The sequence below is a fragment of the Cherax quadricarinatus genome, chromosome 33 (assembly GCF_038502225.1).
Source record: "Cherax quadricarinatus isolate ZL_2023a chromosome 33, ASM3850222v1, whole genome shotgun sequence".
In the NCBI taxonomy this organism is placed as follows: Eukaryota; Metazoa; Arthropoda; class Malacostraca; order Decapoda; family Parastacidae; genus Cherax; species Cherax quadricarinatus.
Genome location: NC_091324.1, coordinates 10,907,712 through 10,935,211, shown reverse-complemented (window position 1 = coordinate 10,935,211; position 27,500 = coordinate 10,907,712). Strand labels below are relative to the sequence as shown.

The following is a 27,500-nucleotide window of genomic DNA, read 5'->3' as shown; positions in this document are numbered from 1 at the left end:
AAAGATCTTGGGGTGAGTATAACACCGGCACATCTCCTGAAGCGCACATCAACCAAATAACGGCTGCAGCATATGGGCGCCTAGCAAACCTCAGAACAGCATTCCGACACCTTAATAAGGAATCGTTCAGGACCCTGTACACCGTGTACGTTAGGCCCATATTGGAGTATGCGGCACCAGTTTGGAACCCACACCTAGCCAAGCACGTAAAGAAACTAGAGAAAGTGCAAAGGTTTGCAACAAGTCTAGTCCCAGAGCTAAGATTTATGTCCTACGAGGAGAGGTTAAGGGAAATCAACCTGACGACACTGGAGGACAGGAGAGATAGGGGGACATAACGACATAGGAGGCTTGTAGACTACCACAATGACTAGGTTTTGGTTCTCGACCTTTACTGCTAAAACTTCCACTACATCATTTGAGGCATTTAGCAGTTCTGTGCAAACAAGTGACTCTGCAATGTACAGGCCAACCCCATCCCTTTTGCCTGTTCACTCTGTCACATCTGTATAGGTTGTAACCTGGGATCCATATTTTGTTGTCCAAGTGATCCTTTATGTGGGTCTCAGTGAAAGCCGCGAACATTGCCTTTGCCTCTGCAAGCAGTCCACGGATGAAAGGTATTTTGTTGTTTGTTGCTGGCTTTAGACCCTGTATATTTGCAAAGAAGAATGTCATCGGACTGGTGGTATTGTTGGTACTGGGGGGGGATTTTTTTTCCGGCATTAGTATCTGTATCTGTTGGTTTGGAGTGGAGGCCATCGACTGTGGTTCCACTCCAGGAATGACTGGATTTGGTGTACGATTTCTGCCATTTCCTGCCAGTTTTTTTTACCTTCCTGGCACTAAAAAACCTCTCCCTCTTGAGTGGCTGTGGCTACCCAGGTTTTCCCATGGCCTGGATGTTTTGTATCTTTTTGTACCCTTTAGATGGTGTGCCTGGCAATTTAAGTTATAGCACAGTCTTTCCTGTACTGAAGAGGTACACATTTCAGGGTGAAAAAAACTTACAGGAAGGGAGTTTGCATTTTCCTGTTGTCATATGGGCATGGCATTTTCTAGGGTGGTCATAGTTGCACGTCCCGTCTGTTTTTCCAGATTTCCCATGTCTGCAGATACCAAGTGCATAGTATGTGCACAGGCTTGGTTTCCGTTTGCCTTGGGTTTCTGTGACTATTCCCTGTTGGTGCATGTTTCCCTGTCTTATTCCTATCCTCCCTAGCACCAACAATGGAGCTCCCACCAGTTCTTTTTGGTAATATATCCTCACTATAGCTAGTGGAGTCCTCTTGTTTGCTATTTCCTGTGGTATTTCTAGTTTGCAATATTGGTTTTATCTTATCTTTGACTAACTTGTTTCCCCACTAGGGTTTCTGTCCCCTATGAGGTCATTTATATGTATTCCTTCCTGCGTATAATTCCCGACTACCTGGACAAAATCTCCAGCTTCACCATTACTGTCTCCCAGGACAGCACCTCCAGCTTCACCATTACTGTCTCCCAGGACAGCACCTCCAGCTTCACCATTACTGTCTCCCAGGACAGCACCTCCAGCTTCACCATTACTGTCTCCCAGGACAGCACTATCAGCCCCACATTTACTGACTACCAGGACATCACCACCAGCCTTACAGTCTCTGACTACATGGCCAGTATCAAGGGCAGTACCATTCAGCCCAGACTTTTTATGTTCCCATCTGTTGTAGAAAGCTTCCAGGTTGTCTATGAAAGCAGCTTTGATGTTATCCTCTTTTAATACCCTTGTGATTTTAGTCCATTTCGGATATCAGCCGACCTTCAGGAATGCATTACAGCCGATAACCGGGGGTCCACTGTATGTGAGAAGTAGTTTATACAAAGTGTTGATGTACCTGGAGAAGAGAGGAGTGTAGAGGAGAGAGATTTCAGAAGTTAAGTGTTTAGGGGGTTTTGAACCACGTGAGAGAGTAATTGTGATGGGGAACGTGAATGCCAAAATGGGAGAAACGGTTGTAGAGTATTTAGTAGGCAAGTTTGGGGTACCAGAGGTGGGGGAGCCTTTAACTGAACTTTGTATTAAGAAAGGTTTGGTAATAGGAATTTTAAGAAAAGCGTGATACATAAGTAATCAAGATATGATGCAGGGCCTGATGACAACAGTTTGTTGAACTATGTATTGGTGTATAAAAGGTTGATGGGTAGACCTCTAGATGTGTATGTTTTTAGAGGGGCAACAAATATATAAGATAATTATTTAGTTTTAGCTACAGTGAGAATAAGAGGTAGATGAGGTACATGGAGAAAGGCTTCAGTAAGAGAGACGTGAAAGTTTATAAATTAAAGGAGGAGATAAGCAACTGTTGGGGAAAGGATGAGCTAGTGAGAGTATAGGTAATGAGATTGAAGAGGTATGGGGTGGATTTAAGACTGCAGTGCTAGGGTGTGCATCAGAGGTTTGTGGATATAGGGCTCTGGTGGCTAACGCTCTCGCTTCACACGGCGAGGGCCTGGGTTCGATTCTCAGCCAGAGTAGAAACATTGGGCGAGTTTCTTTCCACCTGTTGTCTGTGTTCCTCATCAGTAAAATGGGTACCTGGGTGTCAGTCGACTGGTGTGGGTCGCATCCTGGGACACTGACCTAATTTTTACCCGACATGCTGAGCGTAACAAGGGGCTTTCTATATAGTAGTATGTCATTGTTGTCAGCTAGGCCTGTATACCATGTACATGTACTTGTAGTAAATAAAGATATTATTATTATTATTATTATTATTATTATAGGAGGGTAAGAGAGAAAAGGTTAGCATATGAAAGGTTTTTACAAAGCAGAAGTGATATCAGAAGGGTAGAGCATATGAAGAGTAAAAGAAAGGTTAAAAGAGTTGGGAGTGTATAAGAAGAGCAAATGAGATAGCGAGTGAGGTTCTGTCAACAAATTTTGCTGAGAATAAGAAAAAAGTTTTGGAATGAGATTAATAAATTGAGAAATTTTGGGGAACGAATGGATTTAACAGTTAAAAACAGGAGAGGGGAGTTATTAGATGGGGAGGTGGAAATATTGGGAAGATGGAAGGAATATTTCAAGGAGCTATTACGTATTGATGAAGAGGGGAAGGCAGTGATGTTAAGCATTGACCAACGAGGTATAACATCTTTTAGGAGTGAGGAAGAACAAGATGCGAGTGTGGGAGAGGTGTGTGAGGCAGTAGGTAAAACGAAAGAGGGTAAAGCAACTGGGATTGATGGAATCAAGATGGAAATGTTAAAAGCAGGTGGGAGATATAGTTTTGGAATGGTTGATGTGTTAGTTGAATAAATGTATGAAAGGGGGGAAAGTTACCTAGCAATTGGCAGAGAGCGTGTATGGTTCCTTTATATAAAGGAAAGGGGGCAAAAAAGTGTGAGAATTATAGAGGAATAAGCCTGTTGATTATACCAGGTAAAGTGTATAGAAGAGTTTTTATTAAAAGTGTTAAGAGTAAGATGGAGAGCAGAATTTGTAGTCCAAATGTTTGCAGTGAAGTGAACAATATTTAGAGAGGGATAAGGAGGGTTTTGTTGAATTTATGGATTTAGAAAAAAACATATAATAGAGTGGATGGAAGAGCAATGTGGCAGACGTTGCAAGTGTATGAAATAGGTGGTAGGTTACTTAAAGCAGTTAAGAGATTTTATGAGAATAGTGAGGCTCAGGTTACGGAGATTATTTTTCAGTAAAAGAAGGCTTTAGACGGGGATGCGGATTGTCACCATGGTTGTTTAACATATTTATAGATGGGGTTGTAAAAGAAGTGATTTCTAGGGTGTTGAGGAGACATGCTGATGACAGCAATTTTAGGAGATTCTGAAGAGAAGTTGTGAAGGTTGGTGGACGAATTTGGTAAGGTATGTAATAAAAGGAAGTTAAAAGTGAACATAGAAAAGACCAAGGTATGAGGGATAACAAAAGGTTTAGGTAATGAAAGATTGGCTATCAGACTGGAAAGAGGGAGTGTGAAGGAAGTGAATGTGTTCATATATTTGGGAGTGGACTTGTCGGCAGGCGGATCTATGAAAGACGAGGTGAATCATAGTATTGATGAGGTAAAAAAAAGATGGGTGGTGCACTGAGGTATCTGTGGAGACAAAGAACATTACCCATGGAGGTAAAAAGAGTAATGTATGAGAGTATTGTGGTACTAACACACTTATATGGGTGGAGCATAAATTGTGAATGTTTCAGTGAGGAGGAGGCTGGAGGCAGTAGAGATGATGTGTTTGAGGGCAGTGTGGTGTGAATTATGCAGTTAATTCATAGTTAGATTAGGAGGTGAGGAGGGGGTTATTGAAATGGTTTGGACATTTAGAGAGGGTGGAGCAAAATAGAATGTCATGGAGGGTGTATAAATCTGTAGTGCAGGGAAGTCATGGTAGGGTTCGTCCTAGGAAAGGTTGAAGCGAGTGAGTGTAGGCAAATGGCTTTTATGACTTGATGTGCTGTTGGGGTTTCAACAAGGTAACATTTATGAAGGAATTCAAGGAAACTTGTTAACCGGACTTGAATTCTGGAGGTGGAGGTACAGTGCCTGCACTCTGAAGGAGAGGTGGGGATATACAGTTTATAGGGGCATCTGAACTGTAGTATCAACCCGCCCTTGGCAAGACAGTGATGTACTGAGTGATGAAAATTTCTTCTTTATTTTCGGCTCACCCTACCTCGGTGGGAGACGGCCGGTGTGTGAAAAAATATAGAAACGCAGAAATGACAGAGAAATAGAGAGCAGGAGGGTAAAGATAAGGATGGAGGGGGTGAGAAATAGAGAAAGAAAGGGAGAAGAGGAAAGAGGAATGAATGATGGAGGCAGTAGGAATAAGGTGAAGGAGGGTGAGAAAGAGAGAGGCGAAGTACGTGGAAGAGGGAGGAGCGCGATAGAGGGAGAAGAGGTAAAAGGAGAGGTAAAGACAAGCTGTGAGAGGGATAAGAAAGGGATGTTGGTGAAAGAGGTAAGAGGGTGATAGAGGGAGAAGGGAGAGAAGACAAAACCGCCATATGTTACATCAAGCTGTAAGTGTTGTGTACTCCGAAATGTGTTGTGCATAATTATATTAAGTATGGTCATCTAGTCGTAATATTCAGCGTGCACGACTTTGATTGTATTATATAAATCCTGTATTTTTACGTTAAGTGTATCATGTTGCGTAGCATGTATTAAAAGCTGTATGTTATATAAAGTGTATGGTGAAGAGTGGATTGTTTACAAGTTATGTTGTATGTACAGTGTTGCATGTAATATGTTGCATATGTTAGGTTGCATGTGCATTGTTGCTATTATTGTTGTTGCTGACACTGCTACTACTGTTGCTTCAGTTGCTCCTACTGCTGTTGTTGTTGTAATTGCTTCAGCTGTGTCTCTTGTTGCTACTGTTGATGTAACTGTTGACAGATTCTCTTCTACTCTTGCTCATGGGCCTGTGAGGAAGGCATTCTTAAGGATCACAAGGGCAGTAGGGTTATAGTGTGGGAGAGGAGGGTGTCGAACTAGGAAGATAGGGAGAGGGGTGAAGCAAGAGGATGGAAGGGGATAGGGGATACATGGTGGTGAAATTGATACTTAGCCACTTCCCTCTCCCTCATCCAAATCCTCCCTTTGCGGAATAAATATATATATATATATATATATATATATATATATATATATATATATATATATATATATATATATATATATATATATAATATATTATATATATATATATATATATATATATATATATATATATATATATATATATATATATATATATATATATATATATATATATATATATATATATATATATATATATATATATATATATATATATATATATATATATATATATATATATATATATATATATATATATATATATATATATATATATATATATATATATATATATATATATATATATATATATATATATAATATAATATAATATAATATATTGTGGCGAATAGGTAAAACTTGCTATATTGGCTTAAATAGCAACGCTCCTCTTGCAGAATTAGACAACCGAAAATTTGTGTATGCAATAATTTCACAAAAATCATTCTGATCCTAACAAAAAAAATCTTTCATGGTATTTGTTTATTATTATTAAACTATTGTAAACTTATCTAAAATATATTTAATTCGATTAGGCTAAATTAAATTGCGCTTGTTATAATAAGGTTAGGTAAGTTTTCAAAGGTTCTTGTGGTACACACGTGTGTGTGTGTGAGTGTATGTGTGTGTCATGTAGAGAGAATGGATCGAAACAGAATGACTTCGGGAGTGTATAACTCTGTAGTGGAGGGAAGGCGGGGTAGGGGTCGACCTAGGAGAGGTTGGAGGAGGGGGTAAAGGAGGTTTTGTGTGTGAGGGGCTTGGACTTCTAGCAAGCATGCGTGAGCGTATTTGATAGGAGTGAATGGAGACAAATGATTTTTTAATCCTTGACGTTCTGTTGGAGTGTGAACAAAGTAACATTTATGAAGGGATTCAGGGAAACCAGCAAGCCGAACTTGAGTCCTGGAGATGGGAAGTACAGTGTCTGCACTCTGAAGGAGGGGTTTTAATGTTGCAGTTTTATAAACTGTAGTGTAAAGCACCCCTCTGGCAAGACAGTGATGGAGTGAATGATGATGAAAGTTTTTCTTTTTCGGGTCATCCTACCATGGTGGGAATCGGCCGATGTGTCAATAAAATAATATATATATATATATATATATATATATATATATATATATATATATATATATATATATATATATATATATATATATATATATATATATATATATATATATATATATATATATATATATATTGCAATAAGATCACAGTAAACAGGTGATTGCAGAATATGCAAAACAACCACTGGGAAAGAATAGCGAAATTCCAAGCGTTTCGTGACTTCTCACATTATCAAGGGGACTACGCGGGAATGAAGAACTTGTTTAATGGGGTTCAGTGGGGCAGAGAACTGGCAGGGAAGTCAGTATACGAGATGATGGAATAAGTGACAACAGTATGCAAGGAAGCTGAGGAGAGGTTTGTACCCAAGGGTAACAGGAATAATGAAAAAGCCAGGATGAACCTGTGGTTCACCCAAAGGTGCAGAGAGGCCAGAACCAAGTGTGCTAGGGAATGGAAGAAGTATAGAAGGCAAAGGACCCAGGAGAATAAGGAGAGCAGTTGGAGAGCCAGAAATGCATATGCACACGTAAGAAGGGAGGCCCAACGACAGTATGAGAATGACATAGCAGCGAAAGCGAAATCTGACCCGAGGCTGTTGTACAGCCACATCAGGAGGAAAACAACAGTCAAGGACCAGGTAATCAGGCTAAGGAAGGAGGAGAGATCACAAGAAACGATCATGAAGTATGTGAGGAACTCAACATGAGATTCAAAGAAGTGTTCACAGAGGAGACAGAAGGGACTTCAGAAGGACGGAGAGGCGGGGTACACCACCAAGTATTGGACACAATACATACAACCGAGGAAGAAGTGAAGAAGCTTCTGAGCGAGAAAGACACCTCAAAGGCGATGGGGCCAGAAAACATCTCTCCTTGGGTCCTGAGACAGGGTGCAGAGGCGCTATGTGTACCCCTAACAACAGTATCAACACATCTGTCGAAACAGGGAGATTACCTGTGGTATGGAAGACAGCAAATGTAGTCCCAGTTTTTAAAAAAGGAGACAGACAAGAAGCACTAAACTAGAGACTAGTGTCACTGATGTGTATAGTATGCAGAGTCATGGAGAAGATTATCGGGAGAAGTGGTGGAACACCTAGAAAGGAATGAGCTTATCAACAACAGCCAACATGGTTTCATGGACGGGAAATCCTATGTCACAAATCTACTGGATTTCTATGACAGGGTGACAGCAGTAAGACAAGAGAGAGAGGGGTGGGTAGATTGCATTTTCTTTGACTGTAAGAAGGCGTTTGACACAGTTCCACACAAAAACCGGAGGACCACACAGGGATAACAGGGAAGGCACTACAGTGGATCATGGAATACCTGTCAGGAAGACAGCAGTGAGTCATGGTACGTGGTGAGGTGCCAGAGTGGGCGCCTGTGACGAGTGGGGTTCCACAGGAGCCACCCCTAGAACCGGTGCTGTTTCTGGTATTTGTAAACGACATGACGGAAGGAATAGACTCCAAAGTGTCCCTGTTTGCAGATGATGTGAAGTTGATGAGAAGAATTCAATCGGACGAGGACCAGGCAGAGCTACAAAGGGATCTGGACAGACTGCAGGCCTGGTCCAACAAATGGCTCCTGGAGTTTAACCCCACCAAGTGCAAAGTCATGAAGATTGGGGAAGGGCAAAGAAGACTGCAGACAGAGTATAGTCTAGGGGGGCCAGAGACTACAAACCTCACTAAAGAAAAAATATCTTGGGGCGAGTATGTCACCAGGCACATCTCCTGAGGCGCACATCAACCAAATAACTGCTGCAGCATATGGGCGCCTAGCCAACCTAAGAACAGTATTCCGACATCTTATTAAGGAATCGTTCAGGACCCTGTACACCGTGTACGTAAGGCCCATATTGGAGTATGCGGCACCAGTTTGGAACTCACACCTATCCAAGCACATAAAGAAACTAGAGAAAGTGCAAGGTTTGCAACAAAACTAGTCCCAAAGCTAAGGGTTATGTCCTATGAAGAGAGGTTAAGGGAAATCGACCTGACGACACTGGAGGACAGGAGAGATAGGGGGGACATGATAACAACATATAAAATACTGAGAGGAATTGACAAGGTGGACAGAGACAGAATGTTCCAGAGATGGGACAAAGCAACAAGGGGTCACAGGGATATTAGGCAGTATTTCTTCAGCCACAGACTTGTCAGGAAGTGGAATAGTCTGGGAAGTGATGTAGTGGAGGCATAATCCATACATAGCTTTAAGAAGAGGTATAATAAAGCACATGGAGCAGGAAGAGTGACCTAGTAACAACCAGTGAAGAGGCGGGGCCAGGAGCTGTGACTCGACCCCTGCAACCACAACTAGGTGAATGCAACTAGGTGAGTACACACACACACACACACACACACACACACACACACACACACACACACACACACACACACACACACACACACACACACACACACACACACACACACACACACACATACACACAAACAAACAAACGAACCTGTTAAGGATATGAAATTATGAATGTAGTTTTGCGACTCAAGTACTGAATAGATTAATAGTTAAACCAAAATCCATGGAGATCCATGAATAGCGTATGTATTTTGCCTGGTTATATAATATATATGCATACAGGTTATGCAGAGGAAATGGGAAGAAACATGTAATAAAGAGAAGAACTAGCTAGAGAAAAAAGTAGAAAAGAGATCTGTATATTTCAGTCTTAGAAATAGAAATATGCAGGTATATATCAGTATTCGTTGTAAAACGTACATTTGAAAGTTTTTACTTAATACCTTTTTATCGGTCGCCACACGTAATGCATGACATACCTCAGCTTGAATGGGGAATTCAAATTTCATTGTAATAATATTGTTATTAGGTGCTTGCATCTAGAATCTCAAGAGTGATGCTCTGTTTAAACTTGTTTTTTTTATTTAAGGATTAAGGATATGAAACTATTTATGTGCAATGCCTTTTATATAGAATATATACATCCAGGTACTTTTCCAAATAATGGGTTAACTATTAGGCTTCAAAGCCATTTACCCCTCTGAGGTCATTTGGACGGCCAGCGTATAAAATAAAGGCACAGATGACGAACAGTTTACATACACATGGAGTCATCATATACATATACACAGATATAGCTACCTATCTGTCACCTTCAACAAATATTTCAGGAGTCGTGGCACTCTCCCTACGTGATAAAGACTACCAAAGGAATCCTTGGCCACCCCTGTGTTTCTTGATTGTAAAGAGCTTCACAGTTTACCACCGTGTTGCAGGGCTCTGTATGATATAAAACAATGTGTGATAAGTTATGATGCTCTACTGTCACTTCTGGTCACATGCTCACATGCCATGGCATGACATTATAAACCACATTTTACAGTTGAGGGAATATTATTGTAAACACAAACATTACATGCAATAGTATGACAATGTAAACAACACTTCACATGATGGCATGACAATACCATCATGAGACATGGCCTGATATGGCAAAAACAAACGTGACAAGTGAAGGTATGACAATGTAAACATGACAGGTGGTAACATGACAAGGTAAACACAAACATGACAGGTGATGGCATGGCAAGGTAAACAGATATGACATCATGGCGCAGTAAGGTAAGCAAACATGACAGGCGATGGCATGACAAGGATAAACATAAACATGACAGATGATGGCATGACAAGGTAAACAAATATGGTAGGTGATGGCATGACAAGGTAAACACAAACATGGCAGGTGATGGCATGTCAGGGTAAATACAAACATGATTGGTGATAACATGAGAATGTAAATAAACATCACACGGGATGGCATGACAAACACGTGAAGCTTAATGCTGCCCTTGAGTTCTTTGTTTTTTTTTATTTGTTTAGCATGACATACACTTCGTTATTCACTGCTTAGGCCATCATAAAATACAAAAGATTTTAATCGCGTGGCATTTCAACTCATCTGAATTATACATTATGAAACCCTTTCTATTTATTGATAACGTCTTTCTGTTTCATCCGGGTTTAAGAAGAAAAAGGCCACATGTATAAGTTACAAAGACCAAAGCATGTAACTAGCATTGGGAGGAAGGAAATTTACAATATAAACTATGTACAACTAATCTCGACCTCTGCATCCATTGCTGACAAATATGATCATAAATTACTGTGACAGCTTGCATATTTGACAGTACTTTTTGCATGATAATAATAACTTTTGATGATTATGTTGCATACAAAGAAGACGGAAATTAAGTTACAGATATCAAAACTATTGCAGTGTTCTGAATAACCATCTACTTTCAAAATAGACTATCGAGTTAAAAATTCGTTTACTCTAACGGAGGTGTTTGGTATTTCTTGAAATACCGTAGCGGAAATTTCCCTGTGAGTTTTTGGTGTTTCACAGACCTATATTCGTCTTGGCATAATGTTACCCAGTGATATGTAATAACCTATAAAGAATCTGTTGTCCTAGCTAGCTTATGGCTACAAATTTCCCATCATAATCTTCTAAGGATTTAGTAAGACATCAGTAGTATAACAACCATCAAAAAATATTTGTTTCACAAGACTTAGCGCAGATGTTAAATGCCATTAAACCTTCTCTGAAACTATCGTCTGATGTACGAAATTTTCATTTAAAAAAACATTGATCATATGCTATAAATCTTGCCACTGGATATCAGAATAAAGGCGATTACAAAATTAAATACAATATTTTCTGAAAGGCACATTAATATAGTGGATAACAACAGTGGCTGATTAGTTAATGGGTTTTAAAGCCTATCGACTATATGAGAGTCATTAAGGCTGCACGGTAACCTTTCCATCATCAAACAAGAATACTTTAATCCCTAAAATAAGGATTAAAGTAAACTCTCAGTATATATATGCTGAGAGAAATACACCTCATGGTGTATATATCAATATCCTGTGATACAATAATGATTACATTCTGATCTCTTAAGAATTCGCCCTTTATCCAAGAAAAACAGTGAAATGTTACTATGAAAATCAATGGTATTCCCTTTTTTTTTTATTTTGCACCAAAGCTGGCATAGCATCCTAGTCTAACTGTGCTAAAATTTATGTAAACTGTAATATTAAATTTACGCAAACTAAAATAATAATAATAATAATAATAAAACAATAATAACAAAGTTGACATAACCTATCCAAAAATTTGCATAACTATATTAAAAAGTTTTCCTTAGGACGAGGGTGAATCTCAAGTTGATCCTTACATTCAGCACGGTGGGTGAGATAATGTCCTTTGTTGGTGTCATAAGACATGAAGAATCCACTACAAAATATTGCAGTGACAGTACTCCACAAGTTGGACATTTCCCAAATAAACTTTTAAGGATTTGTTTTTAGCATATCAGGGGTTACTTTCATTGACACTGATGAACCATAAGTGTGTGTTTCATGGTTACTCCCTTAAGCGGGTGTTTTCTACGAAATCATTGAGGTTAAGGCACTTTACTTAAGGCATATTTAAAATAAGTTGGACATAGTGGACAAATATCTTTTATACAATTTTATTACACACGACACATATGCCAAGTCCTGAATATGATAGTTTGATGTTGAGAGAGTTTAAATGCACATAGAAGTTTGCACTGACTTCCTAATATCTTTATTGGGGAGGGCTGGTGTTGCGCATAAACCTTTCTCCAACATACCAGAAATTACTTTCCTTCGTGAAAGGCGAAAAGGTGAACTTGTCTCATTTAAACACGGGCTCTTCTTGAGTAATTTCTGTATATTTTGGTGTCATAGAAAACTAAACTAAAACTGCAAGGATGGAAAGATTTAGCCCTAATGGACAGGGCCTAAAATGGCGCGTTCACACCTTAGCTTTCAGAGGTAACTGAATTGCCGAGAGGTGTCATCAATCCCTTTTAAGGAAAACGTAAAATATGACAAAACGCACTGCATCAGGTTGCAGTTTTCTGCAAAATGTTTCCGAGATGTGATATCAAATAATAGTAATGGTATTATTTTCTTGTCATTGTGGAGGTCACTAGGTTCTGAAAGCTTACTACGTGGGCCAAAGGATTAGGTTCTGAAGTCTCCAGCATGTGAGGATGGGGAACTGTGTCCCAGGAGCCATCATTGCCTGAGTAGCTGTTATGTCCGTCTGACCAGACCACTTGGAGTGTTCACGAATAGCTGGACCAGTCCACCTGGAGTGTTCACCACCAGCTGGACCAAACTACATGGAGCGTTCACCACCAAATGGACCAAAACACCTGGAACGTTCATCACCAGATGGACCTGACCACCAGGAGCGTTCACTGCAACTTGATCAAACCATCTGGAGTGTCAGATCATCACCAGTTTGATCAAGCCACATGGCATATCCATCCGCCACCAGCTTGACCAGACCACTTGGTACCTCCTGCTTCACCAGTCAACTCATTTTTGTGGGATGAATTGTTTATAGTAGTTATGTGGTTCTGCCCATTCTCGTAGTCGTCGAACAAACACTCCATGGCACCTCCAGTTCTCCACAGTGTACATCTTAGGCGTATCATCTGAAATATTGAGACACAGTTATATTAATTTTTGAAAGAGGGAAACATCGATAATACATCCACACAGCTTGTAGCATTAATGTATCAGTCATGGAGGAAAATGAATGTATCACTTATGGATGAGGCAGTTTGTATCAGGTACGGAGAAAACACCTATGAATGAGCATGTTTAAGAAGCAACTAGAGTGAGTTGGTCTAATAATACTGCTGGTGTTGGGTGTCACTCCAGAGCTGGGTATCACCAGTACCACTCCAAAGCATGATGTCACTAATGTCACTCCAGAGCTGGGTATTAATGGTCCAGCTCCACTGCGGAGATTATTAGCTGTTACCATGGACACATACAGTAATCCATCTTCTTAAAGTCAGCATCGATTTCTTACATATGATTTTAAACTAATTAATCGATATACGTTATTTAGATTAAGTTAGGTTGTCGTCTATTAGCAAACGTTAACTAATTATAATCTACCATAAAGACAATAAATACAGTAATGTACAAAGGCGATAAAAACTTTTAGATCAGGAACATAATACGGAGACCCATCGAATGGACTGTAAAGTAAACTGTCAAGTAATCACGTTTTCATCATTGTATGACACTACACATCCAATATTTTCAACCAAAGTGGAATACTGACATTGCTTAGAAAGATGGGCTACATATAGAGATGGACGTTTCACAGACCTGTTAGAGCTTGGAGTCTGGCCAGTATGGGTAGTAGGAGAGGGAGGTGAGTTGCGAGGAGTTGGCGGTCTCTCCCTGACGACGACTAGCGCTCAAACCCGAACCGTAGCCACCGCTACCCCCGCCGCCTGTGAATGAAGTGTTGTCAGCCGCAAATTGAAAAAGGTAATATATATAATAACTTCAGAAACAAGAATTCAAGTATAGACACCGTGGTAGCGTTTTTTCCCATTTGTTATTGAGGAAAACTTGCACATTATGGCCCGGAAGGTATTTGTAAAAATTTATACAAGACAGAGGAACTTGAGATTTGTAAAGGTCATGGGGACCAAATTGGTTTGCCAACGCACTACCTAAATATACCCGTAGTTATTAATGTGAAAATAAAAAAATCAACATAATTGAATTTACTGCTTTTTTTTTTAACACGTCGCCCGTTTCTTACCGAGGCAGTGACCTAAAAAGAAAGAAAAACCCAAAAAGAAAGAAAAAACTTTCATCATCAATCAACACTTTCACCATCACTCATACATAATCACAGTCTTTGCAGAGGCGCTCAGATACGACAGCTTAGACGTCCCTCCAAACTGCCAGTATCCCAAACCCCTCTAAAGTGCAGGCGTTGCACTTCCCATTTCCAGGACTCAAGTCCGGGTAACCAGTTTCCCTGAATCCCTTCACAAAATCTTACCCTGCTCACACTCCAACAGCTCGTCAGGTCCCAAAAACCATTCGTCTCCATTCACTCGTATCTAACACGCTCACGCGCGCTTGCTGGAAGTCCAAGCCCCTCACCCACAAAACCTCCTTTACCCTCTCCCTCCAACATTTTCGAGGACAACCCCTACTCCGCCTTCCTTATCCTACAGATTTATATGCTCTCCAAGACATTCTACTTTGTTCAGATTCTAAATAACTAAACCACCTCAACAACCCCTCTACAGCCCTCTGGATAATAGTTTTGGTAATCCCTCACCTCTTAATCTCTAAACTACGGATTCTCTGCATTATATTCACACCACACATTGCCCTCAGACATGACATCCCCACTTCCTCCAGCCTTTTTCCTTGTTGCAGTATTCACCACCCATATAAGTGCGTTGGTATAGCTATACTCTAATACATTCCTCTCTTTGCTTCCATGGATAAAATTCACTTTTTTCTCCTCGTCACCTCTATGGTTAACTTCATCCTTCATAAACCCATCCACTGACAGGTCAACTCCCAATATCTGAAAACATTCACTTCTTCCATATTCCCTCCCTCCAATGTGATATCCAATTTTTCTTTTTCTAAATCGTTTGATACCTTCATCACTTTGGTTTTATCTCTGTTCACTTTCAACTTTCTTCCTTTACACACCCTCCCAAACTTGTCCACTAGCCTTTGCAACTTTTCTTTAGAATCCCCCAAAAGCAGAGTATCATCAATAAAAAGTAACTGTTTCAAGTCCCATTTTGTATTTGATTCCCCATAATTTAATCCCACCCCTCTTCCCAACACCATAGCATTAACTTCTTTTACAACCCCATTTATAAATATGTTAAGCAACCGTGGTGACATTACACATCCCTGTCTAAGGCCTACTTTCACTGGGAAGTAATCTCCCTCTCTCCTACACACCCTAACCTGAGCCTCACTATCCTCATAAAAATTTTTTACCGGATTTGGTAACTTACTACTTATTCCATACACTTGCAACATCTGCCACATTCCTTCCCAACCCACTCTATCACAAGCCTTTTCTAAATCCATAAATGCAATGAAAACTTCCCTACCATTATTTAAATACTGTTCATATATATATTCTTTATTGTAAACACTTGATCTGCACATTCCCTACCAATTCTAAAGCCTCCTTGCTCATCTGCAATCTTGTTTTTTGTCTTGCCTCTAATTCTTTCAATAATAACCCTACCATACACTTTATTTGGTATATTCAGTAAACTTATTCCCCTATAAGTTGCTTTAACTTAATTTAGAACCCAGCTCTGCCTATAGTATGCCACTGCCACCCATCCCAGAATGATTCATAACAGTTGACTAACAAGTACCTATTTACTATTAGGCGAACAAGAGCAGCAGACGATACTTGGCTTATCCTGTCTGGGAATCGACCATGAGTTCCATTCAGCTAAAAGGGTTATAGTTGAGTGAACAAAATGCCAGATAGTGTTCCTGAAGCAAATACTTTAGGCTTCCAGTATATTTGCCAGATATACACTAAACTCATCCTTACATTCTTTTGGGACACATTTATCTTCACTTATGGACCTCTTTTTGATTTTAATAATAATTCACTAATGGACCGGGCCACGGAGGCGTTGACCCTTTGGAACACCCTCCAGGTATACTTTTTTTTTAATCTCATAAAAGTCTTTAGATATTACTCCTACTTATTTATCATTATTCTTCTGTGAAAGTTTGTTCATTTACCAAGGACCGTCCACTCTCCGTGGTGAAGGTTGAAAAATTAGCACTTGTAAGGTCTTATCACAGTCTGTTGTTAAATCCCTGATAATATGGAAACAGTTATCGATTACTTGTAAGAACTCTTCCAGAACTCAGCATTTCATATTTTATTTGTCCATATTATATTACTGAAATATGTCTGGTATAATGCAAACGTTATTATACTCCAGTGAACTAAGTTTGTAAATAACACACTGTATTATACAGAGCAAATCAATAAGAGGGGGGGGGGGGGGTTGGATTACATTATACTTTACGTGAAAGCGCTAAATCCGTGTGGGTGATATTGCTGCATACCACCTAAATTTAACTGAGAAATAATACAAATTATTAATCTTTTAGAAAATAAGATTGCTACATCGTTACCAAATTCCAGCTGAAAAGAAATGCTTTGTATAATGATATATATATATATATATATATATATATATATATATATATATATATATATATATATATATATATATATAATTAATGCGATAAAAATTTATGTACAAGACAGAATTAGAGAAAGCAAAATATTTTAAAAGAGGTATTTGGAGAGAAGGAGGGAAAAGTGGAGATAAGAGAGGAGAAAAGTGAGACAGCTGGAGGCCAGGAAGATATAAGGGTAGGGGATGGAGAAGGGAAGGTGATGAGAAGGGCCACAATGGGAAGAGGAAGTGGGGTGAGTGAGATGTAACAGCGCGCTTAGGTAGACTTTAGTCACTGTACTCGCTTTGTCATAAGTTCGATGGTTACAGTAGCTTCAAATTTGTCATGGTGGAAGTAGAAGTTTTGTGTTGATTTTAATTACTCAGCAGGCATTGTTGGTAGACATCTTTTGTCAGATGATTGGGTGTCCAAATTCAGGGCAAACCATTAAAATATGTGCCCCAATCAGAGACAAAATGCAAGCTGCACAGAGGAGCAGTAGGATTATGGGCATGCAAATAACCATGGATCACGTATGTCCTTGCACCAGGGAAAACACGCTCAGTACTGCTGAGCGTTTGGTGTTTAAGGATTGTTGGTCCAGTGGATAGAGGGACGCATACTTTGTTCAGTTCTCACAGGGCTGGGCATGGGAATGCAGGATCGAGTCCTGGCCAGCTGCAGTTCTGTTAATGATTCAAAATCACTTGTTTCGTGATTTAATATATATATATATATATATATATATATATATATATATATATATATATATATATATATATATATATATATATATGTGTGTGTGTGTGTGTGTGTGTGTGTGAGGGCAATTTGTGGTGTGAATATAATGCAGAGAATCCGTAGTTTGGAGATTAGGAAGTGTGGGATTACCAAAACTATTATCCAGAGGGCTGAGGAGGGGTTATTGAGATGGTTTGGATATGTAGAGAGAATGGAATGACTTCGAGAGTGTATAAATCTTTAGTGGAGGAAAGGTGGGGTAGGGGTCGGCTTAGGAAAGGTTCAAGGGAGGGGGTAAAGGAGGTTTTGTGTGCGAAGGGCTTGGACTTCCAGCAAGTGTGCCTCTGGCAAGATAAAGATGGAGTGAATGATGAAATTTTTTTTTCGGGCCACCCTGCCTTGGTGGGAAACGGCCGATGTATTAATATATATATATATATATATATATATATATATATATATATATATATATATATATATATATATATATATATATATATATATATATATATATATATATATATTAGCAAGAACTCATTTAAAATTAAGTCCTTTCTAAAATTTTCTCTTATACGTTTAAAGATTTTTTTCATTTATGTTAATGTAAAAATTAATAATTTTATACCAGAAGAACCTTAGAAAAACTTTATTATAACAAGCGCAATTTAATTTAGGCTAATCCAACTAAATATATTTTAGATAAGTTTACAATAATTTAATAATAAACAAACACAATGAAATATGTTTTGTTTCATTAGATTCAGAATGATTTTTGCGAAATTATTGCATACACAAATTTTCCCTTAACCTCTCCTCGTAGGACCTGCCCCTTAGCTCCGGGACTAGTCTTGTTGCAAACCTTTGCACTTTCTCTGATTTTTGTACGTGGTTGGCTTGGTGTGGGTTCCAAACTGATATTACATACTCCAATGTAGGCCTGACGTACACAGTGTACAAGGTCCTTAACTATTCCTTATTGAGATGTCGGAATGCTATTCTTAGGTTTGCTAGGTGCCCATATGTTGCAGCAGTTATTTGGTTAATGTGCGCCTCAGGAGATGTGCCCGGTGTTATACTCACCCCAAGGTCCTTTTCCTTGAGTGAGGTTTGTAGTCTCTAGACTGTGTTTGTGTCTGTATATATGTATGTTGGGGACCCGTTCTTTCTCTGTGAGGTCTTTTGAGTAATTTTTTTTATATCCAAGTTTAACTTACCAAAGGAGGGTTGGAGGGGCGCTGCGGAAGGGGACCCCAGACTGCTACTAGACCCTAGGAATCCACCCGCACCAAGCCCTGAGGAGAGGCTAGACCCTGATCCTGAGGTCCATAGGGGAGGAGCTGAACCTAGGGTGCCGGGAGTGCTGCCAGGGGAGGATATGGAGGGCGAAGAACCACCCAGGATGCCTCCTCCCAAATGACTGGGAAGACCTGACCCGAGCGCTCCTGAGGAAGAAAAATCAGTTTATTTCTACAGGTACATGATACAACAAATATAGACCTAGCTGACATCAATGATATCTATAAAGAAAGGTTAATTTTGTCCCCAGGATGTGACCCACACCAGTCGGCTAATACCTAGGTACCTATTTACTGCTAAGTGAGCAGGGACAGCAAATGTCTTAAGGAAACACGCGCTGTTTCCACCCGTACCGAGGGGTCGAACCACGGACCTCAGTGCGTGAGCTGAGTGCGCTACCAACCGTGCTACGGGACACTATTAATTAATATTGTAAACTATGCTATACGTATGATCAATTTCGAGGATTTTTCCTCTCACTGGCCTGGAGCTTGGTTTGTCTGCTAATTGCATGCTGAATCGAGCTGTTGCTATTGGTGACATGTTGGCCCACATTATCATCACAGCCTGGTTTATCTAGTATTTGGCAGAGATAGTGATTCAGATTCATCTTGAAAACTAATACACTTTTACAGGCAATATTTCTGATATCTACTGCATGGGCCTCGGATGTTGGCACAGCATCCTCTTAATGTGCCTATTAGGCCCTTATTTTTCCCCTGGGTCTGTTTTGTACACCCTCAGTGCGGTGTTATGGTTATGTGTAAATTTAGGACCAGGCTCTCAAGTGTTTATTGTGAATATATAATACATTCCAATATATATATAATGCAGTCCAGTGCATTCCATCTAATACTTTGACGCATTCCTAGTAGTTTTAATGCTTAATCGACTCTGTGCGGGTAGTGAACGATCTCTACATTTTCCAACTCCAGTATCGCTTCCACCGTGAGCAGAGCCGTCAACACCAAATAATATTCCAGACGTAACAGCACGACTGATCTGAGTAGTGTCTCCATTGTACATCTCCAGTTCTTATCTAACCTATTGGTATGACTGACTTCCACTTGTGGATCCTGTGATGCAGCCTCCATCTACTTTACTTCACCTGTTTTCAGTGTGCATATGGCGTACTTTTTTTAAGACTGATGAACTGAACACGTTATCTCCAAGCTGAGGAACTGATTATCTCAAACTACTTCACATCTTTATATTTTATATTTTCCTTGTATTGGTAAGTACTTATATAGCCACTGGTTGGCGAAACGTTTCCACAATAAAGATTACCAAGTGATGCTTAAGTGTCATCCATCTACTACTCGGTTTTCTAACTCTTGGATTTATTGCATTTTATTGAGAAGACGTTTCGTCCAGCAGGAACTTTTATCAAATCTCATAAGATGGGTAAGAAGAGCATATATGATGTGAGGTCTTGAGATGGGTTGAAACTTTAAGTTTAAAATTGCATGGTCTAGTAAGCCGACTTCATTACTTCTCCTTATAGTCATATGTAATATCAGTGTCATAACTGGTAAGAAGAAGGTTGGACATTGTTTCTGAAATTAGGGATGAACATGATTTTTTGTTTCTGAAATTAGGGATGAACATGATTTTTTGTGATAGTGCTAGTCGTGGCAATGACAGCAAATTTAAAGCACAGTCGGTTCCGTCTGTTTGCTTCATTGCTAGCTAGTGTTCCGGAAAAGAAATTAACAGATGGTTCTCTGTTGCAGTGAATAATACAAGGATTATTCGTGTCATCTCTCTGGCAGACACTTCTGTATTCGTTGATCCTTGTCTTCATATCCCCTAGAAGTTTCACGTACGCAAACCTTATCACAACCTCCACTTGGTATCATGTAGACGCCGGTGTCTGCAGTGTTTCCTCTCAGTGCTTGGACAGTGTCAGCGTCTCGGGGAACGAGTGCATCTTCGCTGGCGATCATTCTGATAACCCCAACTGTCAACTGTGTTACCTTCATTTTTCTCCTCACCTAGTCTCTGATTTTCTCACTATCAGTGGAACGACTGTTGGGGCTGTCTTTTGTTTTCTTTTGTGTTGATGGGGAAGGCGAATCAAGACAGCTCTGGGATCCTTTTAATGATTTGATGACCGACAAGGCTAGCAATTTGCCGTCTTTAACGGCACGGCTCAGCAGACATTACCAAACATTAACGAGTTGGACTATGGTTTGATAATGTTAGGAACATCTAGGATAGTGGAGTCTTCATCGGCTTGCTTCAGGAGGTTGTAAATTTTCCCTCTACTTATGGACGGGCTTCTTTTGGAACACACGGAATAGTGTTGTTGTTTTTTTCTTTTATTGTGTTTATGATATTTGAAGGGATGAGATTAATTGGAATTTGCTGAAAGTGCTTCAGGTGGTTGTGGATCATCATTTTCCAAGTGAGGACATCCTGAACCAGAGCAGTTACCAATTTCTCAGAGGAAACTTTTACTGTTGAGGCGACAAACCTGTAAACATTAGCGACACTTTCCTTTCCTAACATTGCTAGCTGTGCCGTTTTCTTAGCTGCCATCTTCCTCCTGAGTAGCATCCATCCAGTTAATTAAGGCGTGTGGACAAGATTCGAACTGCTTCGTGAAAGAAAGGATGTGGAAGGGGTTCAAAAATATTGATTGTAGGAGTTGCGTTAATCAGAAATATTGACAGATGCTGGAAGGATATAGCAACGCTTAGAGAATATTACCAAAATACTGTACAGTGAAATTACTAGCATACAATTAAGATTAACTAAACAGTACTAACGCCACTCTTGATATCAAGCATCCGTTTACGAAGTCATTTACTGCACTAACTTAAAACTGCTGATGGTTACTGCTTACCTGAGGGCAGCGGTGCTGACCCTAGCCCAGCGGTGCCCAGGGATCCTCCTAGCTGCTGGTACCCACCACTCAATTGCATCTGCCCCTGCAACTATGGAGAAAGGTGCTATGTAAATTACACAAGTCGCGTTTTTATTTTGACACCGCCGCAAGAATAGCCGTTGACCTGGTGATCTAATTGCAAATACAGTTCATTAGTGGTTGCGCTTGTTGTTCAAAGTGAATTGATTTCATTGCTATGAATTGACTTCATTACTGGTTGAAGCTTATTAATCTGAACTGGCGTAACTAATTGTTAAAGTCGGTTACCAACTGCTTCCACTCTTGAAAGTTGTCAAAAAGTGATGTCATTACCTGTTGCAGTCTTTCTTATCCCTAGGTAAAGTCACTGCATATAATTTCATTGGTCCTCGCCAACACGACAATTAAGAGTTCCCTCTCCTTGACATTATACCCAGCCAAAAGCGGCGCCATTACTACGTATCATTGACTAATATATAACAAGAAATGACCGTCATTGCTCCCTGTCAGTGTTCAAAGCAATTTAGACAAATATAAGGAGGTTCACTTGAGGTGCTCACCTGGTTCATCTGTGGGTAGCCATAGGAGTGTGGAGTATGGCTTCGAGGATGGTTCTGAGTGTAGCCCCCTAACTGGCTACTCTGCATCTGACTCAGCCCCCAGCTCCCGCTCCTGCAACCAGATCATGGTTATTATTATTATTATTATTAACGTGATACGCTAAAATTATACGAATATTAAGCTCGATTAAAGGAGGCTCGATCCTCGGTCTGCTGTTCGCGAGAAACACATTACCAGATTGCACTTTATAAATTTCCACTATATTAAAATTGGAGACGTCTATTCATCGGTTGGATGCTACTTAAACGTTGAGGTATTTTGGGAATGAGTTTCTCTATTGGGAGTTAGACGAGCAGACCATTATTCGGTGTCCCATCTTTATTATTTGCACTTTTGTTTGTTCTCACAGGCTGTGATTTACAACAGTTAACTAACGCCCACGTTCCTATTTACGGCTAGGTGAGAAGGGGCAGAAAATGGCGCTAATTCCCAAAAGGGACAGACTGCCTTTTCTGTTGTTGCTGGTCATCGACTGCACTAACCACTGATCAACATGTGCGCATGTATGTCTATGTGTATATACTCGCCGAGTTGTCTTTCCGGGGTTCGAGTCTCAGCTCTTCTGTGTTTGTGTGCCTGGCTTATCCACTCTTTTTACAACTTGTGTACCATGTTGCACAGGTTTATTTATTCACGTGCACACGTAAGTTCGAGGACATTGTTGGATGAATGTGTTTATAAAGCTACACGTGTTTATGTATGTGTCGAAGTGGGTTTCAGTGTGGGTTCAGCTGTATCAACCCCCTGAGTTTTGTAAGTGTGCCTTTGAGTTTTACCCGATGTAAATAGGTGTCACTCACACACAATCTCTCTCTCTCTCTCTCTCTCTCTCTCTCTCTCTCTCTCTATATATATATATATATATATATATATATATATATATATATATATATATATATATATATATATATATATATATATATATATATATATATATATATATCAATGGAGGAAAAGAAGGGAATGTATGAAAATATAGTGATACCACCACTCTTATATGGGTGTGAAGCTTGGGTTGTAAATGCTGCAGCGAGGAGGCGGTTGGAGGCAGTGGAGATGTCCTGTCTAAGGGCAATGTGTAGTGTAAATATTATGCAGAGAATTCTAAGTGTGGAAATTACGAGGAGGTGTGGAGTTAATAAAAGTATTAGTCAGAGGGCTGAAAAGGGGTTGTTGAGATGGTTTGGTCATTTAGACAGAATGGATCAAAGTAGAATGACATGGAGAGCGTATAAATCTGTAGGGGAAGGAAGGCAGGGTAGGGGGTCGTCCTCGAAAAGGTTGGAGAGAGGGGGTAAAGGAGGTTTTGTGGGCGAGGGGCTTGGACTTTCAGCAAGCCTGTATGAGCTTGTTAGATAGGAGTGAATGGAGACGAATGGTTTTTGGGACCTGACGAGCTGTTGGAGTGTGAGCAGGGCAATATTTAGTGAAGGGATTCAGGGAAACCGGTATTTTATATAACCGGACTTGAGTCCTGGAAATGGGAAGTATAATGCCTGCACTCTAAAGGAGGGGTTTGGGATATTGGCAGTTTGTAGAGATATATTGTGTATTTTTATACGTATATACTTCTAAACTGTTGTATTCTGGGCACCTCTGCAATAACAGTGATTATGTGTGAGTGAGGTGAAAGTGTTGAATGATGATGAAAGTATTTTCTTTTTGGGGATTTTCTTTCTCTTTGGGTCACCCTGCCTCGGTGGGAGACGGCCGACTTCTTGATATATATATATATATATATATATATATATATATATATATATATATATATATATATATATATATATATATATATATATATATCCTGTATGAGCCGAACTACCTTAAAAGTTAAAAAATTCCAAAAAATTCTTTTACAGAATTATACATAATTTTATTAATTGACATTCATATAAAGATTTTTTGTGTTTGGACCAAAATTAAGAAATTTCACCTACAAGATGCAAAACAACCATGGGGGGAGTAGAATGATAGCGCTATCGTGATAGAGCTATCATTCTGCTCCCCCGTGGTTGTTTTGCGCACACACACACACACACACACACACACACACACACACACACACACACACACACACACACACACACACACACACACACACACACACACACACACACACACACACACACGTACTCATATACAACAGGCCTAGTGTCTAATCGACATGTGCCTAGGACAAAATGGTAACTAACACACACACACACACACACACACACACACACACACACACACACACACACACATATATATATATATATATATATATATATATGTCGTGCCGAATAGGCAGAACTTGCGATTTTGGCTTAAATAGTAACGCTCATTTTGCCATATAGGAGAAGTGAAAATTTGTGTATGCAATAATTTCGCAGAAATCGTTTTGAACTTAACGAAAAAAATATATTTCATTGTGTTTGTTTAGTATTAAATTACTGTAAACATATTTAAAATATATTTAGTTGGGTTAGGCTAATATATATATATATATATATATATATATATATATATATATATATATATATATATATATATATATATATATATATATATAAAGATCACAATAAGATTACAGTAAACAGGTGATATCAAAATATGCAAAACAACTACTGTGAAATAGTAGCGAAATTCCAAGAGCTTTCGTGACTTCTCATTGGTTGTTTTGCATATATATATATATATATATATATATATATATATATATATATATATATATATATATATATATATATATATATATATATATATATATATATATATATATATATATATATATATATATATATATATATATACATATATTATTGTCGTGTCGAATAGGTAAAACTGGTCAGTTAGCAAGAACTCATTTAAAATTAAATCCTTTCTAAAAAAAAATTTGTTTTACATTTAAGGTATGTATATTTTTTCATTTATGTTAATATAAAAATTAATGCTTTTGTACCAAAAGTACCTTAGGAAACTTACCTAACCTTATTATAACAAGCGCAGTTTAATTTGGCCTAATCCAACTAAATATATTTTAAATAAGTTTACAATAATTTAATATTAAACAAACACTATGAAATATTTTTTTTTTTCGTTAGGTTCAGAAAGATTTTTTGCGAAATTATTTCATACACAAATTTTCGCTTGTCTTATTCGGCAAGAAGAGCCTTGCTATTTAAGCCAAAATCGCAAGTTTTACTTTTTCGGCACAACACACACACACACACACACACACACACACACACACACACACACACACACACACACACACACACACACACACACACACACACACACACACATACACACACATACACATACACACACATACACACACATACACACACATACACACACATACACACACATACACACACATACACACACATACACACACACACACAAAAAAAATGGTGGGGACTCGCAGGAACCAAGGATCAGATGAGAATGGTTCTGGTAGGGAGGAGTGGATGGAGGAGCAGTGGAAAAGGATGGAACAAGAGTGGGAGAGAAAATTAGGAGAGCTTTCTGAAAAAGTGGAGAAAGAGCTCTCTGTGAAATTGGAAAAGTATTTGGAGAAGGAGACAAAGAATTGGGAGGCACAAGTCGAAACTGCAGTAGCCAAGATAAGGGTCCTAGAAGTTGAGATAAATAGGCTGAAGCGAGTTACAGGGGCAGTGACCAGAGAAGACAGCATATGAAGATGCGAGGCTGAACAGGAAGGAATTATGAATTATGCTAAGGTCATATCAGCCTGCCAAGGAGGACCAAGGAGTGAAAGGGAAGAACAGCTGGTTGCAGATGGAAAGGGTGATAGGTCGAATGCTGAGGCACAACCAGGCTATCAAGAGCCACTGGAAAAATCAAGGGAGAAACTGACCACATACAGGCAGGATCCAGAGTCACAGAGGGTGATGCAATGGGAGGAAGAAAGGGCAAAATCAGTGTTTATCCATGGGCTTCAGGAGAGAGAGGAAAGGACACACACTGAAAGGAAGCAGGAAGAAAGAAAGGAGATTGAGAAAATCATCACGGAAATAGGTGAAGAGATGGACGAGATTGTAAATTTTCAGAGAATAGGGGGATACTCGAAGGGGAGAAACCGACCAATCAAGCTGATTCTCAGGATGGAAACAGTGCAGAACAGGATCCTCCAAGAGAAACCACGATTGAAATACTCGGAAGAGTACAAGAGGGTGTTCCTAGACAGAGACAGAACAAAATCAGAACGACAGCAGCTGAGGGAGAGGACAAAAAAGCGAAAGGAGTTAGGAAAAGAGACAAGGATGGAACCAGCAGAGGTCAGTCAGAGCAGAACAGAACAGCAAGGGCAAGCACACACACAACTATTCTCAGAACCATACAACCTATCACACCATCCCAACACACACTACAATCCATACCCACAGCCTCCACCCAACACCGAGCTATAGAATCCCACAGTATGCCACCAGGTCTCCCACCCTCACAGGCCCCCCAAACCACAGTGTTGGAAAGGAAACTGAAGGTATGGTACACAAACGCTGATGGAATAACAAATAAGTGGGAGGAGTGGCATGAAAGAGTCAAAGAAGCATCACCGGACATCATAGCTCTCACAGAAACCAAGCTTACAGGTATGATAACAGATGATATCTTTCCAACGGGATACCAAATCCTGAGGAAAGACAGAGGGAACAGGGGGGGTGGAGGAGTGGCGTTGCTGATCAAAAATCGCTGGAATTTTGATGAGCTGGAGAGAGGAGACAGCGGAGAAGAAAGTGATTACATAGCGGGAACACTTCACTCTGGAGGTCCCAAGGTGGTAATAGCAGTGATGTATAACCCACCACAGAACAGCAGGAGGCCAAGGCAAGAGTACGACGAGAGCAATAGAGCGATGGTTGATAGTGGCCAGAAGAGCTCATGCATGCAGGGCAAAGCTCCTGATGATGGTGGACTTTAACCACAAGGAGATCGATTGGGAGAACTTGGACCCACATGGGGGCCAAGATACATGGAGGGCTAAGATGATGGAGGTGGTACTGGAAAACTTCATGTGCCAACACGTAAGGGACACTACAAGAGAGAGAGGAGAGGATGAACCAGCAAGGCTGGACTTAGTATTCACCTTGAGTAGTGCAGATATCGAGGACATCACATACGAAAGACCCCTTGGGGCCAGTGACCATGTGGTTTTAAGCTTCGAATACACAGTAGAGCTACAAG

At 39.7% G+C, this 27,500-nt stretch overlaps 1 protein-coding gene across 5 annotated transcripts in view; it reads right to left on the bottom strand.

The window, feature by feature from the left end:
- Nucleotides 1-9,615: 9,615 nt before the first annotated feature.
- The window catches only part of LOC128694035 (forkhead box protein E4), a 258,511-nt gene continuing 240,626 nt past the window's right edge, over nt 9,616-27,500 (bottom strand). For all 5 annotated transcript variants that reach the window (XM_053784029.2, XM_053784031.2, XM_053784027.2 and 2 more), the window contains exons 8-12: nt 22,247-22,358; nt 21,666-21,756; nt 18,736-18,963; nt 13,895-14,022; nt 9,616-13,206 (exon numbers count right to left, since the gene is read on the bottom strand). In XM_053784029.2, the coding sequence (XP_053640004.1) occupies nt 13,898-14,022; nt 18,736-18,963; nt 21,666-21,756; nt 22,247-22,358 (556 nt within the window). In that variant the 3' untranslated portion in view covers nt 9,616-13,206; nt 13,895-13,897. The remainder of the gene's footprint in view (nt 13,207-13,894; nt 14,023-18,735; nt 18,964-21,665; nt 21,757-22,246; nt 22,359-27,500) is intronic.